General features: G+C 40.6%; 1 protein-coding gene across 1 annotated transcript in view; it reads right to left on the minus strand.

The window, feature by feature from the left end:
• rnf150b (ring finger protein 150b) overlaps positions 1-22534 on the minus strand; it is a 30296-nt gene extending 7762 nt beyond the window's left edge. The window contains exons 1-4 of the mRNA XM_003456457.5: positions 21252-22534; positions 4227-4477; positions 3735-3889; positions 1167-1263 (exon numbers count right to left, since the gene is read on the minus strand). Of these exons, the coding sequence (XP_003456505.1) occupies positions 1167-1263; positions 3735-3889; positions 4227-4477; positions 21252-21708 (960 nt within the window). The 5' untranslated portion in view covers positions 21709-22534. The remainder of the gene's footprint in view (positions 1-1166; positions 1264-3734; positions 3890-4226; positions 4478-21251) is intronic.
• Between the last annotated feature and the right edge of the window lie 1679 nt (positions 22535-24213).

The raw sequence follows: 24213 nt of genomic DNA on the forward strand, positions 1-24213 counted from the left end.
GCAAGTAAATGTGATTTTCTTGGCAGATGTAAGTCAGTGGGGTGACCTTTGGCTGAGATGTTCGTGTGTACTTTTACTGTGTGCTTCTCTGTTGTTGCAGTGGTGGACTAAAGCTTCTTCGCTTTGAGAGACATGCCTCAATAATAGTTAGAAAATACAATAAACCAGTACGCAAATAATGGTTAAAAACACCAGTGTGCAGGGACATATGATAAACAGCATCAATATTGTGGCCCTCACTCATAGGTTTCTCCATAGGCAGAGACCACCCTCACTAACCCCTGATGCAAACCTGGTCATGTTGTTTCTAAGCAGACCTGAACCATGGCAGAAACCACTCGGTTCAGAGAAGAGTTTCAAAAAAATTTACACCATCTTAAAAGAAATAATTCTAGTAAAGCTGGTAAAGGACCATTTAAATTGCAGTCATCGAATACAAGTTTGTATGTTTTCTCCCTTCAGTTTTTGAACAAACGAACACTTTCTGTTTTGCAATCGTTTCTTGCAGCTTCAGGAGTTTCCCAACTTCTGGTCTAAAGTGGATATTATCTGCTGAGTGTCTCAAAGAACTGCAAGTCGTTCATCTTTCTTTAGAAGTGAGAAAGTTTAAACAGACTCAGAAAACATTCATTTAATGAATTATGCATTTCCAAAACTGATGATGAACACTTTCATGGAAAACACGTCATATTCTGTGTGTTTATGTATCACTTGCATGGACAGACAGTGGGTTAGGTCTCTGTCGGTAAGACGGCTGTAAAAACTGAGAATGATTCAGACGTCTGGCTTAGATTAAATTAACAGTTTGGAGTTTTGTGACGTGATCCCTTCTTACGGACAAAACTCACTAAAAAGTTAATTTCCTTATTTGCAGTTTTCACACTCTAAAGAGTGGACAGGACTGCGGCCTTCATTCTGCCCCCTGAGCCCTATGTTTGACGCCCGTGTCTTATCCTCAGCTACCATTACGGATCAGAGGATGCATGACTCGGAGCTGCTACGATAGATCTGCGAACATATGTGAAAAGATCCAGGAAGGACATTATCATCACCTGTTATTTAACCAGCCGTAAACATGCCCTAAACTATAAAATCACTTCCTTTCAGGGCTGCATATCCTGCTCTGTGCTCACTCTAGGAAATATAAAACCCAGTTTCACACTCACAGCGATGCCCAGAGCTTTCAGGATGTTCATCTTGCACATGGGACATGTGCGGTGGTCCAGTAGCCACGGATCCACGCAGCTCTTATGAAACAAATGTCTGCAAAGAAGAAAAACAATAAAATATGGTGAAATCAGTCATTCTGCTGTGGATCTGAAAACATTACAAAAACGCTGTGAGGAAAGACAAACATCACAGCTGCTTTCACTTAGCGCAGGCACACAAGAATCTGCGCAAACATGCTTTTTATCCCATGAAACTTGGTTCGTAATCTCATACAGTGCGCCGCACAGCCAGAGTGTTGTGGGGTCAAAACAAATAGTCATTGTAGTCACAACCAAAAATACATTTCCTCTGATCACAAGAAAACAATCTGCCCTGAGCGCAACTCAGCAGCTTCCATCGGCACACAGTCGTTTTGTGATCACATGAAAACAAGACGGGCAACAATTTCATAAAAGGTCCACTCTGCCCGCAACGATCACGGCTTCCATTCAACAAGTTTCGCGTAGGGCTGAACAATAAACACTAAACGGGGCGTTTTCTGGCTGGTATTTGAACAGTTTACCAGTGATGATGATCAGTGTTTTTAAATATTTGGATGCTTCTCGTTCTTCCCTCAGTTTTCACAAAAGAAGATGCAAAAGCAGAAGGTAAACATGCCAGGGTTCAGCACAGACGACGGCCTGATGGTCAATTTAAAGTTCACCTTGGTCAGTGACGGGGTTTCCATCAGAGTCAACAACAACTTTACTTGTGAAGCACCTGAAAGAGGCTGAACCCGCAATAATTTATTTTATTTTATTTATATTTTAGTATTTTACCACTAAAGAGACTGTTCATAGTGACCCATATAAGATAAAACATTTTACAAGGACTGTAAAATGCATTTAGCAGTACATGTGTGAATAATAAAGGCCCAGAGTCACAAAGGCCTAATGACCAATTAGCAGTCGTCTGGCAGCCACCAGTTGCTAGGGAAAAATGTGTATTCCCCACAGGTTGCCAGTGTTTGCTCCCAATCGCTGTCAAATCGATTGCTAAAGTCCCACTCATGCAGGCCAAGAGGAGGGTTAGTGAACCTCTGATAACCGCTGCTCACTAGAGAAAAGTGTGTGTCCAGCAACAAGTTGTCAAGTGTTTTCTAGAGGTTCTCAGCAGATGGTAGTTTGAAATTGGTTGAGAGGTATGCAGTGCTGTGCTGAAAACCTTCGAGACTGCTTCGGATACTAGCCGACTGTTGCAGTTGCTGATTTGGCTGCAAACATCCAGCAACTACTCATCGAGTCATAGTGAAAAAGTCAGAAGTGCAATGCAAAAATGGAAAAGATGCCATTGGCCCTCAAAGTAAAAGCTGACCCTTTTAAAAGTGTTGATTTTAACAGTAAGGCACAACTTTTACTTTGAAGTCCAAGTTTTTCAAGTTTCATTACAGCTCAAAGAGTGAAATGCTGTGTTTGTAGACAAGGACACTACAGACAACAGTGGCAAACTGCTTGTGATTGAAACATTCAAAAGCAGAGTTTTGGTGCAACTGATTTCATCTGAATATTACCAGAAATCCCTCTTTCCTCTTGTTACCATAGGTTTCCAGATGGTTGCTAACCAGCCTGTGTGACTAAGGGCTAAAGTTTAGCCCCAGCAGGCTCAGCTGTTCACAACAAAGACGGATGCGGTCACTGTTTCTGGTGGGACTGCAGCCTGTCTAGTCTGACACACAAGCAGAAAAAACCGAGTCAGTGATGTGCGGTGGAGCCAACATGCTTTTCCTGTAGTCGACAGCAGCAGCACAACCCAGTAAGTTATCAAACCACCGATCAGTAAGCTTAAACATGAAGAAAGGTCTCGTTTCAGCTGCTGTCCACGCCCACTTTGTTTTGCAGAAACAGCCCAACTGAAGTGAGAACAAGTTAAAACCACAGCTGTCTTATTTAGTTTCCATTACTATTAAACGTCTTCTAATCTTTGTCCTCCTCTTTCTAGCACTGACACCTGCAGCACTACATTTATTTCAAAGCACTAAGTAACTACTTAGTAATTTTTTCACAGACATAGATTATTCACATCACTGCTAATTAAAACATGGTATATTCTTATAGACAGCGTAACCCACCAGCAAATAAAGCATTAAAAGTCTGCTGTTTTCAGTAACCCAAACACACTATCCCTGTCTAACAGTCAGAGTAAAGTTGTCGTGTCAGCTCTGAGTCATTTCCCTGCACAGACTCTAACACTTTGAGCTCATAACCTGCGACAGCTGCAGCGTGAAGACGTCAGGAGACTCCCCAAGGTCTTTTTCAGTCTCGATGACTGTTTCTTCTGTGGCAGCAAAGCTCCTGCAGGTTACAGTGGCCTGACGAACACCAACTGACTCAAAAACACCATGAAAATACTAAAATAGCTTGAATAGTTAGCCCCCCCCAAAAAGAAGAATCACTGACACTGTATGGAAGATATTATCCTGATAGTCTTCATTCAAACTCAGCACTCAGTCCTCAAACATAATACGATCCCCATCTTTCAGTCCTTACTTCCACATTTACGTGAGGCGTTTCTGAGGCTGTGGTTACCTGCAGGGCAGGATGCGGACCACGTCGTTGGCCTTGTAGCCCTCGATGCAGACGGCACAGTTGTCAAAGTCGGGCTCGGTCTCCTGGTCGCCCTTCCTGATGGTGCGAAGCTGCAGCTTACTGATGGCCTTCTTCGCTGCGTCACCAAGACGCCGCTGGAGAGACACAGTGAGTTTTACTTTATTTGAGCTTGTAAAATGTGATTCATGTTTACAAGCTGAAAACGAACCCTTTCAAATAATGGGTTTGTTATTCAGCAGAGATGAACTACATTAATGACGACACTTTTTAAAAGATAAGTTAAAAAAATGTTTTGCTTCAACTAACCCTGAAGTGATAAAAATTGTATTATTTACTCTTAAGCTTATCCTGTAAAATATAAACCTTTTCTTCTGAACCATCTCATTAACATAGCATCATATAACTAGAACCTGTTCCTTCGGTCTTCGTAAACTAAGCAGAACAGCAGGAGACGCAGACCCGTGTTCGTACCTGGTTCCGGTCTCGCGCGTTGGCGTATCTGAACCTCTGGATGTAGTAGAAGACGAGCCAGGCGAGGGAGATGATCATCAGCACGATGAAGGAGATCGATACGAACACCACAGACGTCCTGCTCACGTACTTCTGCAGGTTCCTCGTCCCGATGGTGATCGTCATGGTGACAGTCACATTTCGCTCCAACAGCGATACGATCTCACGGCCTTTTGGCTCCGGGATCATGATGGCGACGACCTCGCTCACACCTGAAGATGAGGACAGGTGAGAAGTCAGTGACACTTTTAGTCAGTGACAAACATAAAAACAGTATTTAAACTTTACTCCTTAGGTCGATGAAGCTGCAATGAAACTTTAACGCCCGTCAGTATATATAATCCATAAAGACGCGGTTTTGATGACCATTAGAATATATGTTTGATTTTTCCAAGGCAGAGATTATCCTCACTAACGTCCTATGCAGATCCAGTCATTTTGTGTAAAAAAATAAATTAAAAAAAAGTTAAAAAACAAACAAAAAGCTTTCATGAGGAACTCAGACTTCATCATTTCTTTTCTAGATGTAGGAAAAGGTGTCAATATATAAAGATCATCAATGTCACCATTTTGGCCCAAAATATTTGTCAAATTAAAAAAATGAAAGTTTAGAGCTCCATGAGCAACAACCACCAATTACTAAGAACAGGAATAGATTTCAAATATCAAGATGAATAAAACATGAATCTATATTATTGAAGCAAGGATATTTAGTTATATTTAAATCCAAAACACTTCCTTTTGGTTAAGTCTCCTTTCTCTGTCACTAGTATGGCTTTGTAGTGTAGTTCATGTTACCCTAATCCATAAAGTACAGAAAGAAGACAATAGGTTTTGTTGTCACTGGTTGGCTGTATTGCACAAATTTAAGAGAAATAAAATCCTCTGAGACGGTGAATGGATGTGTATGATTAATACAACATAACTGCTTACTGCAAAAAAGATGAAAACCTGCCAAGTTAAACCGATATAATGAAAAAATATTCCAGTCACACATTTTTGAAAGAGAACAGAGTGATGGGATCAAATTAAAAGAAATTCAATGAGACCTAAAGCTGTGAGTACTTTGGGATGTGGACTCGAGTATGCAAAAAATTTGGTTAGTCTTTTACGGTAAATACCAAATAGATAAAAGGCTGGAACACAACATGAATCTATCCATCAATTTTAGAGCCTGATTTATTTGCTCCACTTTGAGTGAACAAGCGCATTTTTAAGTCTTATAAAAGTTACAAACTCTTGGCTCCTGCTGCTCAGGAGCCAAGAGTTTTAACTCCAAACATTCTTCTCAAAAAACAAATAAAACATTGTTTGGAAACTTTGTCTCAACAGGGTTGCACAACCTAACACAAATGTGCTACACTTTTTGGTTTGCTCTAAAACTTCTTTCTAATTCATCCCAAACCAAAAGGGGGTTCACTCTTCACTAACATGGTTTGACCATTTTCTCCTAAACCTTCAGCTCGCTGTAGGAAAAACCCCAGACAAGCAAGTCCTACTTTATCTGTTACTCACAGTTGCCACTTCCTCCAATTAGTTTTATCCCATTTATGCATCAGACAATGTCGTACCATCGTTTGTTTTGACTGTGCCTTAGTATAAATGAAGGAAGGAAGAATTTTCATTAGCTTCAGGCCAGCTTTACTTCCACTCCCTGTGAGAAAACTTCCAAAAAAAAAAAAAAAAGTGTTTCCTTTTCAGGGTCTAACAAACATTTAAACTGGGAAGCTTAAGTACCCGCTCAAATAATGAGCTCAGAAGTTATCAGCACAAAGCTTCAGGCTGCTCTAAACGCTCTGTTTGATAAAGTTTTTTTCCTGTACTGGCATGACATGGCTATAAAAATAGAAGCTCCACCCACCTGCTGTTCAAACCCTCAGTTTATGAGGGGCAGCTAATCAGAACAAAACTGGTGAAATTAATTTAATAGGCATTAAATGTTGAACAGACTAAATAATGCAACAGTCCCCAGCCCCCGGGCCACGGACCGGTACCTGGCTGCGAGTAGTTTGGTACCGGGCCACAAGAGTTGAGTAGCAATCATTTTACCAGAACAGCATCTAAAACTCAAATATATTGTTTCCAGTCATTTACAAATTTAAGAAGGCTAAGCTGCAGACAATTCAGTTTTTCTGTGAAGAAATAATAACTTCCAATCAACTAATCGACTATCAGTGTTCAAATGACCTTACTTGCATGTTATGCAATGAGTTCAGCCAGACTTCAATATTTATTTAACACCGTTTATGGATATGGATGCGTTGATATGCTTTTAATTTATTTACCTTTTCAGTGTCCAGAAAACTGACCGTGTTCACTCGACCTTGTTGTGGAGGTGACCTCAGAGTTCGTACTCGACACAAACACACCCGCACCACACCAACAAATCCCCCCACCATCACCATGGAGACCAGCTCCTCTCCCACGCACAAGGGATTGCCTCTCTAAAAATACTCTGAATACACGATCTGTGATGCACTGCATATTCAGCATTGGGATGGAATTTGAACACAAGATTATATAAGTGACTCTGCGACTACTATAGGATTATTGCAGGATTTCTATAATCCTACAGCAGGTATTACTGCAGAAACCTCTTAATCACAGTCAGTTTCTCTTATCAGAGATTTTGTTTTGTTTTTGTTTTGTTTTTTTAACCACAGCACACCAACACAGATTTTTGTTGTTCAAAATGATGGATTTGAAGTACACACAGAGAAGATTTCTTACAATTACAAAGTCTCTCAGTGTCAAAGTGTTTGTTAACCAACTGTTGCGAGTTTGACAGAAGAGTTCACAGTAACAGGAGTGTACTTGGTCCCCAATAAAATGCAGTGAAAAGCAGGAAAGCTTTTGATAAGCCAAGTTTTCTTTACAGTGCTGGTTGAGTCTGTTATCAGTTTTTATTTCAGCACCAGTTAATAGCAACAGTCATCTGGAGGCTGTTTATACTGCAGGGTAAAGACCGTACAGAGAGAGAACCCCAACAAACAGATGATTCCTGATAAGAACCTGGAAGCTATGGGTGGGACACGCTCCTTTTTAAGATGAAGAGCGCTCCATCTGAAACTGGCTCAGGGAGGGCATCCATCTGCAACCACTGGGGGAGTGAAGGGAAAGAGAACAGAAGAGCACAGACCTCTGTGACCCTGTTAGGGTCTGTGAAAGGTGCAGGTTTCTCAAAGCTCCTGTTTCCAGTGTACTCACGTATGTCCAGAGGACCAGATTAATGTGATACTGATATCAAACGGTATAGTCAGATTTATCTGATCAATATTTATTTTTTGTGATTATTCATCAACTTAATCATCATGCACTTAATAGAATTTTTTTCAAGTGTGTGGTTACAGAAGTTTTTCTTGAACTAGATTTTTAAAAATAAATCAATAAAAAGTGGAAATGGTTGGAAATGCAGGGTTGTTGTTAGGAAGTTGGGCCTGGAAGGTGGGGCGTTTCTCACTGAAAAGACCATCCTATGAAAGGACAGCGGTGGAGATATCTGTGGGCATAAGGGATCCTGTCATTTGGAGGCAGAAACATTCAACTCCTAAAAGTAGTTCTAGATAAAACTTGTTGATCAAAGATTCTCGTTGGCTTGAGTTAAACTAAACTGTGACTTTTCAGTAGGGAAAACCTCTTTAAAAGGAAAAGGGAACGTTTGGTTGATTAAGCAAAGGAATGGGATGGCTATAGCTCAGGACATAGAGCAGGGTCATCTTCTAATCAGAAGGTTGGTAGTTTGATAACTGACTGTATACCTTGGGCAAGACACTAAACCCTGAGTTGCTCTCCGATCTGTTCATCACGTGTGAATGTTAGAAAGCATTTTGTCGTAGGAAAAACAAGTTGTGTAATGCATTTGAGTGCTTAAGAAGGAAAACAAAAACCTGTCCATTTACCACTCACATTAGGTGTTAATATCTAAATGTATGGTGCAGGATAACCAATCAGACTCTAGCTTTCATTGGTTCACGCCAAAGTTCTTCCAGAAGTCATGCCCTTAGCAGCTTCCTTTGAAATGCTTCCAACACTCTTTCGAAGCCTCTATCTTAACGAAGGGAAAGAGAACAAATATCTGACATTTTACTTCCACGCCCAGTAGGCATGCTTGCCACCACAAAGCTGAAATGTTGTGAAACTATTGTGCACATGCACTCTTTGTTAATTGTCTTAATTTGAGCCCCATGTCTCCTCTTTACATAATGTTTCCATTTCCAATTTACCAAGCTGACTTCTCAAGAAGGCAGACCGCACAACTGGCAAAAAAACAAAAAACAAAAATAACAGAAACAATCAGGCCAAAATATTTTATAATGTTAGTGGATCACAAATATCAATGACAATGATCTGCACTACTGTCCAACCTTGTTAGACCGACAACCTGAAGTGTTGATCTAGGACAAATATTTGGCACTTTTGTGGGCTCAAAGGGCTTGAAGAGAAAAAAAAAAAAGTAACATTTTTGAACTCCGGGGTCAGGTCAGGGTGTGCAGCTGGTAATGATTCGGTGTGCTGCTAAAGGATGCTCATGGCGCAGGATTGTGAGCTGCACCTCCGAGCCAAACCACAACTCCAAGCTTCAACAGCTGCTTATTCTGAAGCTGAAAATACACAAATGCACAAAGACTCATGAACACAGCAAGTTCAGTTCTGCACAACTGAGGAGAAAATTTAATTTGTATTTGCCTGTCATTTGGGCTGTTTTGATTTAGAGTTGAGGCCATCCTTGTGACTGAGGCCTGACTCGGTACAAACGCACCCTCATGTCACCCCGAACGCACAGAAAAATATCCCAGAGGAAGGTTTGCTACCAGACTAAGACTTATCTGCAGCTCTGAAGTAAAAGTTCAATTCCACAATACAGATTTGACAAGTAAAAACAAGTTCATCTGCAACGTTGAAGTGTTTAACTACAAAAATGCACCCAAAAAGGAGAAACTCTTTCACAAGTGGCACAAGAATGTCGCACTACAAGTTTATGGCCAGACATTGGCACATGTAGGCAAACGTTTGACAACAAGCTTGGGATTAACTGCAGGAGAAACTGGGAGCAAAGGCTGGTGTCAGAGTTTGTACAGTAACTTTATTCAAAATAGCGGTAACAGAGCATCCTGAGCATAGCAACAGAAATATTTTATCTCTTCCTCATGACATGCAAATGGGTATGTAAGGTGCAGTAAATCAGCTACAGTATTATATTTCTCCCGACTTCTCTTCAACTTCTAATTCCTGTGTGGCCATCACAAAGGTACGTTTTTTCTATTTCACAGTTTGCTTAAGGAGTTCCTCAAGGCTTAGTCCACACTCTTCTTCATTTACACACAGATCAAAACCATCAGAAGCATAAGGCAGATTCATACAGATATATTTACGATTTGAATCTCGAACCTCAGAACTCCTAATGTGAGACTAATCTGTTTTTATTGTACAGAACAAAAACATGTTTACGTAAACATTTTTGCTCCATGTCGTTACAGGACTTACCAACTGGTAAAAGCTGTTTGACTTTTGCAACACAAATCACATCAGCTAACAAAAGCCAAGCCAGACAACTCCAGTATGAGTTTGCTAGCATTAAAATTAGCAAGCTACCCACAGATAGCTACCCATGCTACATGAATCTGGTGATGATCAAATAATGTAACAAAGAAATGTGAAAGTAGTGAATAAAATGACCCGATCTGCCCCAGAATTTCAAGTAATTAGCCAAGATTATCCACTCAAGACAATAGTTGGTGGGGTTTGATAATATTGTGCAAAATTACTTACCTGCCCATCATTTTTTAATATTTTGCTTCAAAGAGGCCAGACTGTTTAAAGTGAGACTGAGGATTAGGTTTCCAGGCTTTCTGAAGGTCTTTACAAATTTTAAGGGCAGTCCTTATATCTGACCTTTCTCAGATATGAGGAGAGGGGCACCTGAAAGTCATGGTCTTAAAACACAGGAGGGGAGCAAAGACAAATCCAACAAAGATCTGACACTGGAGCTGAGACATGCATCAGACCCTTCAGCTGATCCAGCTGCTGTCAGTGGAAAAGTGGCTCTCAAGAAGCCAAATTACACAGCTGGACTGGAAAAAAAAAAAAAAAAAAAAAAAATCAGCAGTAACAGGTCTGATGGAGTGATGAACACAAATTTAAATTTCTGCTTTAACAATCATTTTCAGTATGTACAGAGGAGGTAAGGAGGGAGGTCTGTACCCATCTGTAAAAACTCTGTCATGGTTTGGGGCTATACTGCAGACAGTGTTGTTGGAGATATTGTAAAAATTGATGGTTCTGATCAGATCTGTTTACACATTAACTAAAAAAACAAAAAAAAAAAACAAAGGATATTTAATTTGTTAAAAAACTGCAAAGTAGCAGCATAATTACTAAAGATGAAGGGATCAATTACTGCCACCATTATATAAATGCATTTCAAGCATTTTGCCTCCTTGTTCATTAAAACAGGAATATCTGTTCAATTTAATTTTTATTTTATTGTGTAACTTGAAGGTTTTAGGGTTTTTATTATAGATGGAGAAACGTTTACATTAATGTGGAATCTTCCAAGCTGAAAGACCAACGTCCATCGACTTTGACCTGGATAAACACAGATGGCGGATACTTCAGATTATAATCTTAAGGAAGCTGAGGCTGAACTTTAATGTTTGCTCAAAGATCAGTATATTTGCTCAGTAAGCACAGTCTAGCTGACCACAGTTTAGGAAAAACTCCCCCGAGGCCTGCACTGAACTCACATGACCCCGACCAACACACGAACACAAAAATTGATTAGTCTTGCCCTAAAAATAATCCCCTGGGATCGATGTCTCTCTCCCCCACACAAATTTGTATTTCTATAGTTGTTGTGAGAAATCTCTCAGAAGTTACACAATCCCAACCCTTTAACACAAAAACAGAATTTCAAATGAAGTTTTTATGGGATGGACCAAAAAAAGTTTTTAAGATTTGTTTCTCTCTGCTTATAATTTATAACTATTGACAACTAACTAAAATGTTGCACAAAGAGAAAAGTGACTCAATCACACTTGTCCTCCATGCTGCAAATTTATTTTCCAGTTAAACCTCCAAACTACATGATAAATAACTGCAATTTGGTCAGTCTCTTTAGTAGGGTTTGTTTTTGTTTTGTTTTTTAAAAACACTCAGTAAAAACAAAGTAAATCTCTGCATGGAACCAATAGCAGACAAGCTTCAGATCTGTGAAGGCTTCAAGCTCCTCCTCAAATGTTTCTGTATTTCAGGTGTTATGTCATTTTTCTAACTTTAGACCGCAGTGAGACTGATTCAGCTCGCAGTCATCAGCAGCTCTGAACTAATCTGCCGGATAAACGGTGGGACGATAAAGCAGCTGATTCCACATAGTCCTTTTTTTTCCAGGTGGATTAGCACAGAGTGAATTCCTGACCAACAGAGGAATTCACCAACTTGACTTTTCACTCTGACAGTACTGATTTCCATCTGATATCAGAGATTTTTAAAGCCCCTCTACAACCAGAAATCCTGCATGTGGATGTTTTAGCATCACTTTTCTGTCACATCAACTTATTTTGGCAGAAATTGACCAAAAATCTGAATAAAGTCTCAGTTTTCCAGAGTGCCAGTGTCACTTTTATTTTAACTGTATTATTTGTTGTTTATTGTAGGCTAGGGCTGTTCGATATAATGATATATATCGGCTGACGATATAAAAATGTCTATTGTTTCATTTTATGCTATCATTTGTTTCGTGGTGTCGCAAAATAAACTGTTTACGGCAATATTTTTTTCATCGTTTTGATGGTCACTGTAGTGGCTATATTAATTTCTTAAAGTTCTCTCTTTCTCTTATATTTAATATAACCACACTAAGGATGGACAAGCGCCTGTTTTTATGTGTTGTCGTTAGCAACAATGACGGTGACACCATCGCGTGTCTGCTTGTTTATGTTCCACATAAACCTTTCACAATGAAGCTCAAGATCCTGTTGAGATTTTTCAAAATAAACTGAATCACGTGAAAGAGCAGATTATTTATGGATGAGAAGTAAAAAAGAGCCGCCAGGTGCTAAAAAATAAACCTTAGACTCAAACGTTAGAACAGGCTTTTCCCCGCAGCACGCCGTGTAATAAATACAAAGAAAACGGCGGCCGTTACAACTTATGTCTAAAAATGTATAGTTTCATGCATCGGTTAAAACACTGGACTCCAGCTACATGACGCGCAGCCCGAGAGTCACAGAATTTACAGAAAATGTTACATTTTTGTGATTTATATTGTTATCGGGACGATAGAATTCTTATATCGGGATATGAGATTTTGGTCATATTGCACAGCCCTATTGTAAGCTGCGCTATTTTTACTCTTTATCATGCCGCTGTAACAACAATTTGCCTCATGGGACCAATAAAGTATCCATCCATCCAATCATGACTACTGGAATACTGTTTGGGTTTTTCCAAGGGTGGCTGCAAAGGCAAAGACCACCCATACCTCGTTTTCTTCTATAAGCAGGACGGAAATATGACAGAAACCTCTCAACAGGTTATTCCTCGTAGGTTTTCAAGAGGTAAAGAGTTGATTTGTCCACATCAATCAATTCAATTTCTAAATACATTAAATTGTAAAGACCCAACAATATTACAGGAAAACCCCAATGATCAGACTATCCCCTGCGACCAGAACTTGGCGACCGTGGGGAGGAAGAAACCCTTTTACCAAGAACAGAACTCAAAGAACCAGGCTCAGTGAGGTTGGTTGCCGTTTGTGGTGTGACAGAAAAGAAGAGACAGAATACAGGAGAAAACAGTAAAGGCCTTGTGACTGGGATTCCCTCATGTTTATAAGTCGAACTTCATTATTTAGGCGATAAACAGAATGTCAGGGACACAGTGGCTCACTTGGCTCATGACACAGTTCACAGGTTATAGTAATGGGTACAGATAGAAAGTGTTGTTGTCACTGGTTGGCTGTGCTGCACAAACTAATAAAAAACACAAAAATCCACTGAGACACCAGAATGGCTACAAGCAACCACATCCAGGACAAATTAATCGAATCACCAAAAACAAAGTGTTTGTACTGAGGAGTATTATGCCTACAGGGTCAGTAGTAAACATGCCTTTAAAAGAATTGCCTGGAAAAGGACAAATGTGAGCTCGGCTTTGGGCAAAATGTAGGACAGGACCTTTTACATGATCACTGTGTACCATTCTGGACATAAGGACAGAGGCATGAAGCCATCTGTCCTTCTGCTGGTTGAACTATTTAAAAATAAATAAATTAAAACAGTTACTGCTTACAGCAGAGTTTCAAAATCACATTTCAAAACTGGAGCAAATTCTTCCCTTTTCTCTTGCCTTTTCTGTCACATCAGCACCTCATTACTGCGTATTTTACAAATCAAGACACTCATTTCTCGTCTATAGCTGTTTTATTCAAAATGCGATGGCTCGATGCCTGACAGGCGCACACAAATTAGACCACACTTCCCCTGTTTTGGCTTCTTCACACTGGCTCCCAAAGCATTTTAGAAACTATCTGAAGACTTTATTTGTTTTTAAGTCATTAAATTGTGTTTGCGCCTTCTTACCTTTCTGATCTTCTAATGCACATTCCCAAAAGATCACTGAGGTCAGCTGACCAGATGCTTCTGGTTGTACCATGAAGCAGATTACAGCCTTTTGTTGGGATTAAATAATTTGCACTGCCTCAATAATGCTATGCTTTTTTACTAATAAGTGTTATAAAGTCTGACCCTTCAACTTACAACTTCACCAAAACGCAACATCATCAAACCCCGTCTGAAAATTCATTTTTACTCCTTCGTACTTAAACCTGATCAGTCTGTTTTCTGTATTATGTTTCTTTATCGCTCCTATTGTGGTTTTTTTTTTTTTTCATTTTTTTTTTTTATTTGTCCAGCACTTTGGTTAACACTTGTTATTTTTAAATGTGCTTATAAACAAAGTTGACCACTGTAAGTTAGAGCCATCCACACATTATGAATCAGTCAGTTAAACTTGTCTTTGGACCGCTGCTTCACTTTACTAATGTTTGCATTACCTCTCTGCAGACCCTCGGCACTCATGTTTCTAACATTAACTTCACTGTTTGTCATTTCAGCATGCTGAACAGGATCCTCTTCAGCTTATTTATACTCATATTTTTAGTTGGCTGCCCGTGTTTGCATACCTTCAACTTCACATTTTTGAGGCCTGTTTGTGTTTGCTAGACTTCCTGAAACAGCAGCAGAAGCCTGGAGAGGCAGAGAGCTGCTGGTGCGGTCCAGGCTGCACATCGATGCAGTGCTGCTCTAATAGTGTGCAGGAATCAGTTAAAATATGTCAGCATTATACTGGAATTATTAACAGCGAGCAAATAATTTTCCTGCTTGTTTCAATCCATTTCATAAAACACAAAACAGAACCAAAGTTTTTTGCTCAATGAAAAAAAAAAGAAAAAAAAAAAAAGAAACCCCACTTAGAAAAGTTTAGCAAAAACCAGTTCAACTGCAATTCTCATGATTTTCATTTGGAGAAAGTTAATTTTTCCTTATTGTGCAGCAAAAATCCTGCAAATAAATGTTGGACGCAGCTGATTGGACAGTAAACAACATCTTTTGGTTTAGGACAGACTGTTTGATAAAGGAACAAAGGTTCAAGACCACACTCTAAACAAAAAACATTTTGCACTGTTGCCCGCCTTCTGCAGATGATTCATGATAAGCCTTATCAGCAGATTAATCATGATTCATCCTCACCTACTGCGAGTATTTAATCTGCAGCTTTTCTGCTGATCAGTGAAGTCAGTTTCCAGTCAAAAATGTTACTGTGTTGTTATATAATGCGGTGAAGAGGCAGGAAAGCAGGAGGAGAGAAAGAGTGGAGGAAGCCCAGCAGGGCCTCGGGTCAGAGTCAAACCCAGGCTGCTGCATTTAGCCTTTGTGGCATATGGTCGCCTGCTCAACCTGCGAGATAAACCGGCACCCTGTGAAGTCTCAGCAGCAATCTTATAACAGAATCTCTGACTTTCTGGCAAAAACTAAAGTAAAAACTATGTGATGGCCCTCACTAAGTACGTGAGTCAGCTTTTAATAAGAAGCCAAGTGATTACATGTCCAAACAACAAACAGCGTCGTTGAACTTGTGGATGACCGGCCAGCTGTTGAACTTCTGGAAAAATGATTTAACCTGCGCTCAACTGTGCAAAGACTGATTTGCAGAAAATGACCCTGACACAGAAAACGTCATGAAAAACTGGATTTAAAGCAAACCAACCACCCAGGGCTTTTTTTCCCCCCCTTCCTGAATTCATGGCATCTAAATTTGGGTGTGTAGGCCTGCCAGGGATCCCTGAAGGAGTTCCCAGCTGTCAGAGAAACAGCTGTTATTTCACTCAGCAGCAGAGCGACTCAAAAGACCACCACTTACGGTGCTACAGAGCAGTCAGCCCTGTTATGTAATTCAGCGCTAAATCGTGACCAACATCAAACGTCACATGGAGTTTCTCTGGACATAATCGAATGACAGGAGCCTGTTTTCCATAATCAGTCACTGTGGATGCAGCGGAGCTGGGAATCCTGTCTGTTTCTGTCAGAGAGGCACTGTGTGGATGACAGACACTGACAGCATCGTTTAACAAGTGGAAATAAATTGATAAAGCAGCATCACAGACCTTCAGTCAGCACTCTGAGACAATCTCTGATTTCTATCTGTTCCAACCCAATGGATGCAAATAAAAGGTCAAAAAATTACTACTTTCTTGTTAAGAAGTCTCCAAAATGTTCTTTTTTATATGAGCCATATCCTGAAACTCAAATCTCAAACAAAAGAGAGAAGACTTGACAAAACTTTACAAAACACAGCTTCAAAGAAAGGGCCCTTGGTGGTTGAGTCCGCAGCAATGAGCCCATTCAACGTGTAACGAGTCTGCATTTGTGACTGTTACTACTAGAGATGGACCGATCCGATATTACGTATCGGTCCGATACTGACCTAAATTACTGGATCGGATATCGGCGAGAAATAAAAAAATGTAATCCGATCCATTAAATATCAAAAAAAGCACCTCACAAAACTTGCGACACGGCGTAACTCGGCTCATAACCGTAGCAGTCGGAGCAGTGTGCTCACATGATAAAGCAGCTGTGTGTATTTGTAGCCTCGCTACCAAACCAGCATTTCATCTCCGAGGAAGTTATCCCAGAGAGAAGTAAAGCAAGTGTGTAAGTTCATCTCTGAATGTTTGTAAAGCATTCCCACGCTAAGCTTAACAACCGATACATGGAGCGACTGCCTCTCTCTCTCCCTCCCCTTCCTGCGGCTACTTCAGTCATGAAACTGATCAATGATCAGCTGATCGGCTTTTCTGTCGCGAGTCCGTCTCTCTTCTTTGTATTTGGCCCAATTTGCACCAGAAAGAGGAAACCAGCGGCTGAACAACAGCAGCACGTTTAAGCTTGATAAGCTGTTGTTAGAATTTATTTAATATTACTTTCTACACCAGGATCCTTTTCTGCGTTGCTGACGGCTGGTAACTGTGCAGGGGCGGATCTAGCAAAGTTTAGCCAGGGGGGCCGATAGGGCATGAACAGGGAAAAGGGGGCACAAAGACATACTTTTCTTTCTTATTCTCATTTAAAATGTCTCGCTTTTAATAAATAATTATCTGAATCTAACACCCAAAGTTTTAATCTGATGTAAAATGTATAGAAGTCCATTACTGTATATAGTAACTGTTAAGTCTAATATACCCTAGTAAGCTATAGTACTTTTTCCTATGGGAAGGTACCATCTGTGAATTCTGCAATTCTGTAGAAGAAAGATGTTGAATCTATTTAATTATTCTTGAAAAATAATTTATTTCTGTGCATTTTTTTTTCATCCTGCATCAAATTAAAGTTGATTACATCGATTAAGCATCGTGAGGCGGAGGGTGGGGGGTGGTTCTGTTGTTTTTTTTTTGCTGGGAGTTTGCAACCCTATTAGTTGGGTTGCTTAATATTTCTGCTAAGTACTCTTTAAAATACCAGAATAGGGAGGATGGAGCAGGTTTAAGTTTATTAGATTGATCAGTGTTGCTGAACTATGAAATATTTTGGGCGCAGTGTTTTTTTTTTGGTTTTTTTTGTACATACAGGTATAACAGAATAGCTTTAGTGTTGTTGTTTATTTAAACTTGAGTATTAACTTATACAAAATGCAGCAAGATATTAAAAAAAACAGTTTTATTGATTAAAAAATACACTATATCGGATTCATATCGGTATCGGCAGATATCCAAATTTATGATATCGGTATCAGACATAAAAAAGTGGTATCGTGCCATCTCTAGTTACTACACAGAGGGGGTCTTCTGACTGAAAATGGTCTGTTCGATGGGCGACTATGCCTGTAAGTACAACTGTGCCACACATACAGCACTGTGCACAAGTCTCAAGCCTGCCCTCATTTCTTTACATTTTGAGTCAGACTTCCCTTTATTTTGCTTATACTGGTCTTGAGTAACAGCTCTGCAGGCTCTCTGAAGGTCTTTCAACATTTTTCTTATGACTTTGGCTGCCTTTCACGCATTTTCAGATCAGTCCTTGTACCAGACCAGTTTCACAGAAATGTTTTGCTGTTTGTTAACACTGACCTATGAATCATTTAAGGATGAAAAGAAGACCAACATAACTCAGGGGACCAATGAAATAACACATAATAACATAAAAAACACAACTTATCAAAGAACCTATTTTAAATCCTGTATTTAGGCACTTTGTTACTAGCAGCCTGTTACAAAAGCACATAATTTATTCCCAATTCTTTAGTTTGAAAAATACAGTCCGACAGACGTTAAATATTTTGCACCAACAAAGTGATCCCTAAGGAGTTATTAGCTGAATAATCAGCATCTCGCAGTCCTTAAACATGTTTTGGAAACTATACAAGTGGCGGATAAAAGATGAAATAGCCGGCTTCAAAACAAAATATATAAAAAAAAAAGCAAAAACCCGACTCCGGATCTGCAAGATCCATCTGACCCTTTAGTTGATCTCCAGTTCAGTCTGGGGCTGCATTTCAGCCAGTGGTGTTGGGCATCTTCTCAAAGCTGATGTAATTATGAGCACAGAGAAGTACTGTCAGATTATAACCCACCATGCAGTACTGCCAGGAACGCGTTTGATTGATGACAGCTTCATTTTTCAGCATGCCAATTTTACCTAACACACAGCCAATACAGTAAAAGCATACACAGATAGAAAAAAGGAAAAAAAACAAACAAACAAACACACACAGTTGAAAATTATCACTCATGGACTGGCCTCTCCAGAGCCCAGACCTCAGCATTGTTAAAGTCGTGTGGGATCATCGCAACAAAGAACAGAACTAAAAGGACCCAAAACATGAAGCCTGGAGAACCATTCCTGAAGACGACTTAAAGAAATTACAAGAAAGTTTCCTAAGATAATTCAGGTTGTGTTGACGGATCAAGATCATCATATCAAAAACTGACTTCATTTCATTTGTACCACCTGTTACATACTGCATGTTGTAAGGCAGGTCTTTCCCATTTTCCTAGCAAAATATAAAGAAATGAGGGGGTGGAGTCTGTACAGTACTCTAACAGAATGAACACCTTATATGTCAAAGGAGATGAAAGGCAGATGTATCCTGGTGTGTTTGTGGTACAAATCTGAGCATCAAAGACCTGGAGACAAAGATGACTGCAACATTAATGATCCTTCTACATACAGGTCATCTACAGACATCTGTTCAGTTTCACTTCCACAAGATAACAGTTTATTGCCCAAAAACTCTTTGACTCGAGCTGAAAGACACAGTGAGTGTGGAGCATTTTAATGAAGTTATCAGACAAAGAGCATCGTTTGCCAAATTGAATCGGATACAGCACTGAACAGAAACACTACAGGTGCTGAAGAAAATTAAAATCCACTAACGTTTTTAGACATGATGGATTTCTTTATAACAAACCTGCATCCTTGTTCCAAAATCCAACATTTCTGCTAGACAATCTTGGATTTTCTGCCTGAATCTGCTGTGCAACTCACTTTTTAGATATTCAAATGCATGCCCGCCCGCATCAGTTCATGAGGAAAATGTTAATATTCATATAAAATATGAACATATAGAGTGTCACAACCATGAATATAAATGAACTCAAATCACTGTACACTCTGTCCTGAACTGGGGTGTTTTTACCCGTGTAGCCAACATAAACTTTTCCCGAGCAGACTTCTTGCAGCACCACGCTCAAAATTCAGCGAGGTCTTTAAAAAGAGCCACTTTGTTTGGAAAGCAGACTGCATGGCTAGGTGCCTGATTTCATACGGCTGTGGCAATAAGACTGAACTAAAATATTAAGAGGAAAGATCCCATACTTTGGTTTACATGGTGTGTATTTTGTGATTTCTTTTTTCAATTTACTACCAAAAAAAATCCTTGTGGGACTATTTTGAAAGGTCAACTACTGACAATCATTTAGCGCCTGTGCTTCCTGCCAGTACGCTGATCAGACTGTGCAATTCTCCAACTCCACCGCCCTGAAGATGCTGGACCTTGTTTAGATGTGAAGACCTCAGTGAGCTAGATGCACACTCTAACCAGAACGTGCAGCAGGTGGAGAACTGGTTCATGTGTCAGTAGGATGAGCTCACAAAGGCCGAGGAGCAGAACAAGAACTGCAAGCTTCAGTTCAATGCTGTGGAGTCTTGAGTCTGAGAGAGTACTTTCTGAAGCAAGTTTCCTGCTTCAGGGTCGGCTACTCCTCCACAATAAAAGGAGCCAGCTAAGGTGGTTCAACCATTTGATTAAGATGCCTCCTGGGTGAGGTGTTTCGGGTATGCCCTCACAAGAGGAGGCCCTGGGTAGGCTCATGTCATGTCCCTACATGACGGAGAGATTATGTCTCTCAACTGGCCTGAGAAAGCTGAGAGCTAGAGGAGGTGGCTGAGGAGAGGAAGGGCTTCTCTACTCAGGCTGCCGCCGCCCAGAAAAGCGGCAGAAAGTGAATGGCTTCATGGGTGCAACCGTGATATTTCATGTGTGTGTTAACTTCACACTTAACTTGTTAAGTGTTCTAGCCATTCACTTCACCCTCTAATCCAAGGGTGGCCAACTCCAGGCCTCGAGAGCCGGTGTCCTGCAGGTTTCAGATGTGGCCTTGATCCAACACAGCTGATTTAAATGGCTAAATTACCTCTTCAACATTTCTTGAAGTTCTCTAGAGGCCTGGTAATGAACTAATCATGTGATTCAAGTGTGTTGACCCAGGGTGAGCTCTAAAACCTCCAGGACACCGGCTCTTGAGGTCTGGAGTTGGCCACCCCTGCTCTAATCTAAATGAGGCAACTTCTTGCCCCAACACACCAACAGGTGAGACCAAAACACCAACCACAACATATAAAAATGAGTGAAACCAATGGGTGTGTCAGTGTGGCTATTGTACCCAACACTGTCTTAACCTGTACACACATCTACATTTTACACTTAACTATTTCTCCGTGTCATCCATAGTAAAGCAGTCCCCAGTGTGAGTGCTTCACCCTGCCCAGTGAAGGTGGCAGCAAGACGGTACCTCCACAGATGGGAGAATTTTGAAAGTGGGGAAACACAACTTTAAAATTATATAAAAATATACAGCTCTGCAAAAAGTGGTTCCTCTAGTCTAAACTACACCATTTCCAAATAAGGAGAATCTGGGGACAGTTTGCATATAAACACCATGCCACTCCTCCTTGGACTGACATAAAACTAAATGACTCTGAAAGATACAACACATCCCTTATAACAGAAATACGTCTTGAGTTGGACTCTTTCCATGACATCTGCATTAAGAAATTAAAATAAACATTGTCCACGTCACCTTTAATCCCCATAGTTCACCCCAGCAGCAAACTACCCAACTTACAAAAGCTAAACAAAGCCACTTCATAGAGGGAGGAAATCGAGTTAAATGCACATTTATTGGGGTGAATAAAGCAGAGCATCATCTACCTGAGTGAGGCATGGTGATGGTGTCGTTAGTGTTGGTGGAGCCCACATTAAAGATGACCACCGCAGAGGCGTTGTGGGCTGCAGCGTGGCGGATCTTGTCCTTGTAAGTGCAGTTGCCCCGGGCTATGAGCGCCACCCAGGCCCCGGCCTGAGCGGGCACCGCAAAGCGGGTGTTGGGGTCGCAGGCCTGGCGGTCGAGCGGTGCTGCGGGCAGGACCAACACCCCCTTGGCGTCCCGCTTCGGAGAGTGCTCGCCATATCGCCCGCACTCAGTCTTCTCGGTGCGCAGCTCCGAGGTGGCCGGGTCCACGTAGGTGATGTTGACGAAGGCGGTGTACCACTCCTCCCGCTCGGCCACGGTGAAGTCCAGGCACAGCAGGTGGACGAAGCAGAAGGAGAGCAGCCACGTAGAGAGGGCCAGGCTGCGGCAGGCCGCCACCAGCGATCCCGGGGCCATGACGAGCCTCCCCGGGGTGAGAGCGAGCTGTGAGTCGGTAGGTCGGATGAGCCCGATAGTTTCAACGCTGGAGCCTCCTACCCCACCATGCTAAAAGGCAAAACCACCGGGAGCGTGTTTAACTCGCTTATACTCCCTTTTTTCCACAAGAAAGGGAAAAAAAAAAAAATCCCTGTTTTTAGCCGCTCCCCTCCACTACTCTCAGGCTACCTAGCAGCAGACGCCTGTTAGCAGTTTCCATTTCCAGCCGTCGCCGTGAACTCGATGAGAAACACCCACGAATAAACGCCTAAATGCGCACAGCTGAGGGGAGAAATCACCGCAGGAGTGACTCGACGTAACCCCGCCGAGGAGAAGCACCAGGCGGTGGGCTGACTGCACGCAGACGTTAATAATTTGCTGGAGATTTAAAGCTAAGTGCAGCTGCAGCAGCAGGCCAGCGCGGCTGCATTGTTTTGACTGGGACACGGTCCACTGGTAAAGTCACGGAAATGTGGACTGCTAGTTCCGGTTATGACTCTGCAAAATAAAATCATTTTCTTTTTCTTTAATTATACGTCTATGATACTCGATTAAAGCTTGGATTGCTCGTCAGATTACGAAAAAATTTCAATATTTTTATGAAACAATGTCCATCACGTGTTCTGACAGTCAACCTTTACAAAAGAAATTCTAAGGTATTTTATTTTGAAGGTCACCACACGTTGTTTACCTGAAGAATTTAAAGCGCTCTGTTGGATTTGAAGAAATTAATTCTAAACAGCGCCACCAAGCGACACGAAGCAAAATCTACACTCTGATTATAGCTACAAATCTGGGTCATAGTTTTAATGCCTTAATAATTTTTTCTGAAGAGGGCTAATTAATAGCAAATTAACTGTACATTATTTTTATGTTTTCTTTTAACTTTTTGTCTTTTGCATTCTTCACCAAATAACTTTTCATGTTCGTCTTTATATAATCTTCAATAAAGCCACATTTAAAATTACATTTACATTTCTTGACTGTATAAAGGTACAGTTTAATTCTGTTCACTCCATCCAGGATTTATGAATTTGTCAGGAACTATTATTTAAATAAAATAAAATACAAAAATAAATAAATGTTACAACATTATAAAATACTCTGACAAAAATAATGATCTTTGTTGTTACTATAAAACAACAAGTACCGCCAAAATTGAAATCATAAACACACTGTAAGCTCACCAACACACAGAGAGAGAACTTATTTAGGACCTTCTCTCTTTACCTGTTTATATATAGATAGTTACTAATATTCTGCTTCCAAAGACTGAAAAGATCATCCAGATAGAAATATGCAGACATGTAAGGCATGTACAGGCCAACTCAGATCAGATGGTGAGTTACAGAGGACACACTCCAGATTTCAGCAAGAGAAAATAAAGACACAATAAGCCAGGTTCTCGACCGCAACTTTTTTAATGAGGCAGAGGACATAGGTCAGAATAGCGATATGGATGAGCCAGTTTCTGAGAAGGACAACGGTATACAGCATCAATCGGAAGACACAGACACATCTGATGAGTCTGAGGAGGAGGTCTCAGGTGCTCAAGCTGCTCCCACCCCTCGTGAAATCTGCAAATCCTTAAGTGATAACGTATCTTAGAGGTCAGCATATATATGGCTTCTATATTGGCTTCCCTTCATTGGTTCCCTGTTAAATCCAGAATTGAATCCAAACTCATGCTCCTAACATACAAGGTCTTAAATAATCAGGCCCGATGTTATTTTAATGACCTTGTAGTACCATATCACCCTATTTGTGCACTTCGCTCTCACACTGCAGGCTTACTTGTTGTTCCTAGACTGTTTAAAAGTAGAATGGGAGGGAGAGCCTTTAGTTTTCAGGCCCCTCTTCAGAAGAACCAGCTTCCAGTTTGAATTCAGGAGTTAGATCCCCTCTCTGGCTTTAACATTAGGCTTAAAACTTTCCCCCTTGGTAAACCTGGTTCTGCCAGAGGTTTCTTTCTGTTAAAAGGGAGTTTTTCCTTCCCACTGTCACCTAAGTGCTTGCTCATATTGTCATGTGACTCTTAGGTTTTCTCTGTATTCTTTGCATTATTGTAGGGTCTTTACCTTATAAAGCTTCTCGAGTTAATTGTTGTTGTACAAAGGCGTATTAGGGCCACATTAAAAAAGAATATTATGGGTCACATTGAAAATAAACTTGCAATTTTGAGATTAAAATCGTAATTCAATTTAGAAAAAAAGTCCAAATCTGGAGATTACAGTTGTTGCGAGACAAACTTCAGTGGTTGCTATACCCTCTGAGTTAGTGAAATTGTGCTTCAGAATCAGTTTTAGTAACAAGGCAGGAAATGATTTCTCTTTTAGCACATAAACACGGTGTGGTGATCAGCATCAGGGCCTTGAAAAGACGGTGTCAAAACACACAAACTTGTACAAAATGAAACAGACGGTTGTCGAGGGTTACAGCCTGAGGTAGGAAGTAGCGTACAAATATTATATTATATATATTTTT

This window comes from Oreochromis niloticus, linkage group LG3 (genome assembly GCF_001858045.2).
Source record: "Oreochromis niloticus isolate F11D_XX linkage group LG3, O_niloticus_UMD_NMBU, whole genome shotgun sequence".
NCBI lineage: Eukaryota > Metazoa > Chordata > Actinopteri > Cichliformes > Cichlidae > Oreochromis > Oreochromis niloticus.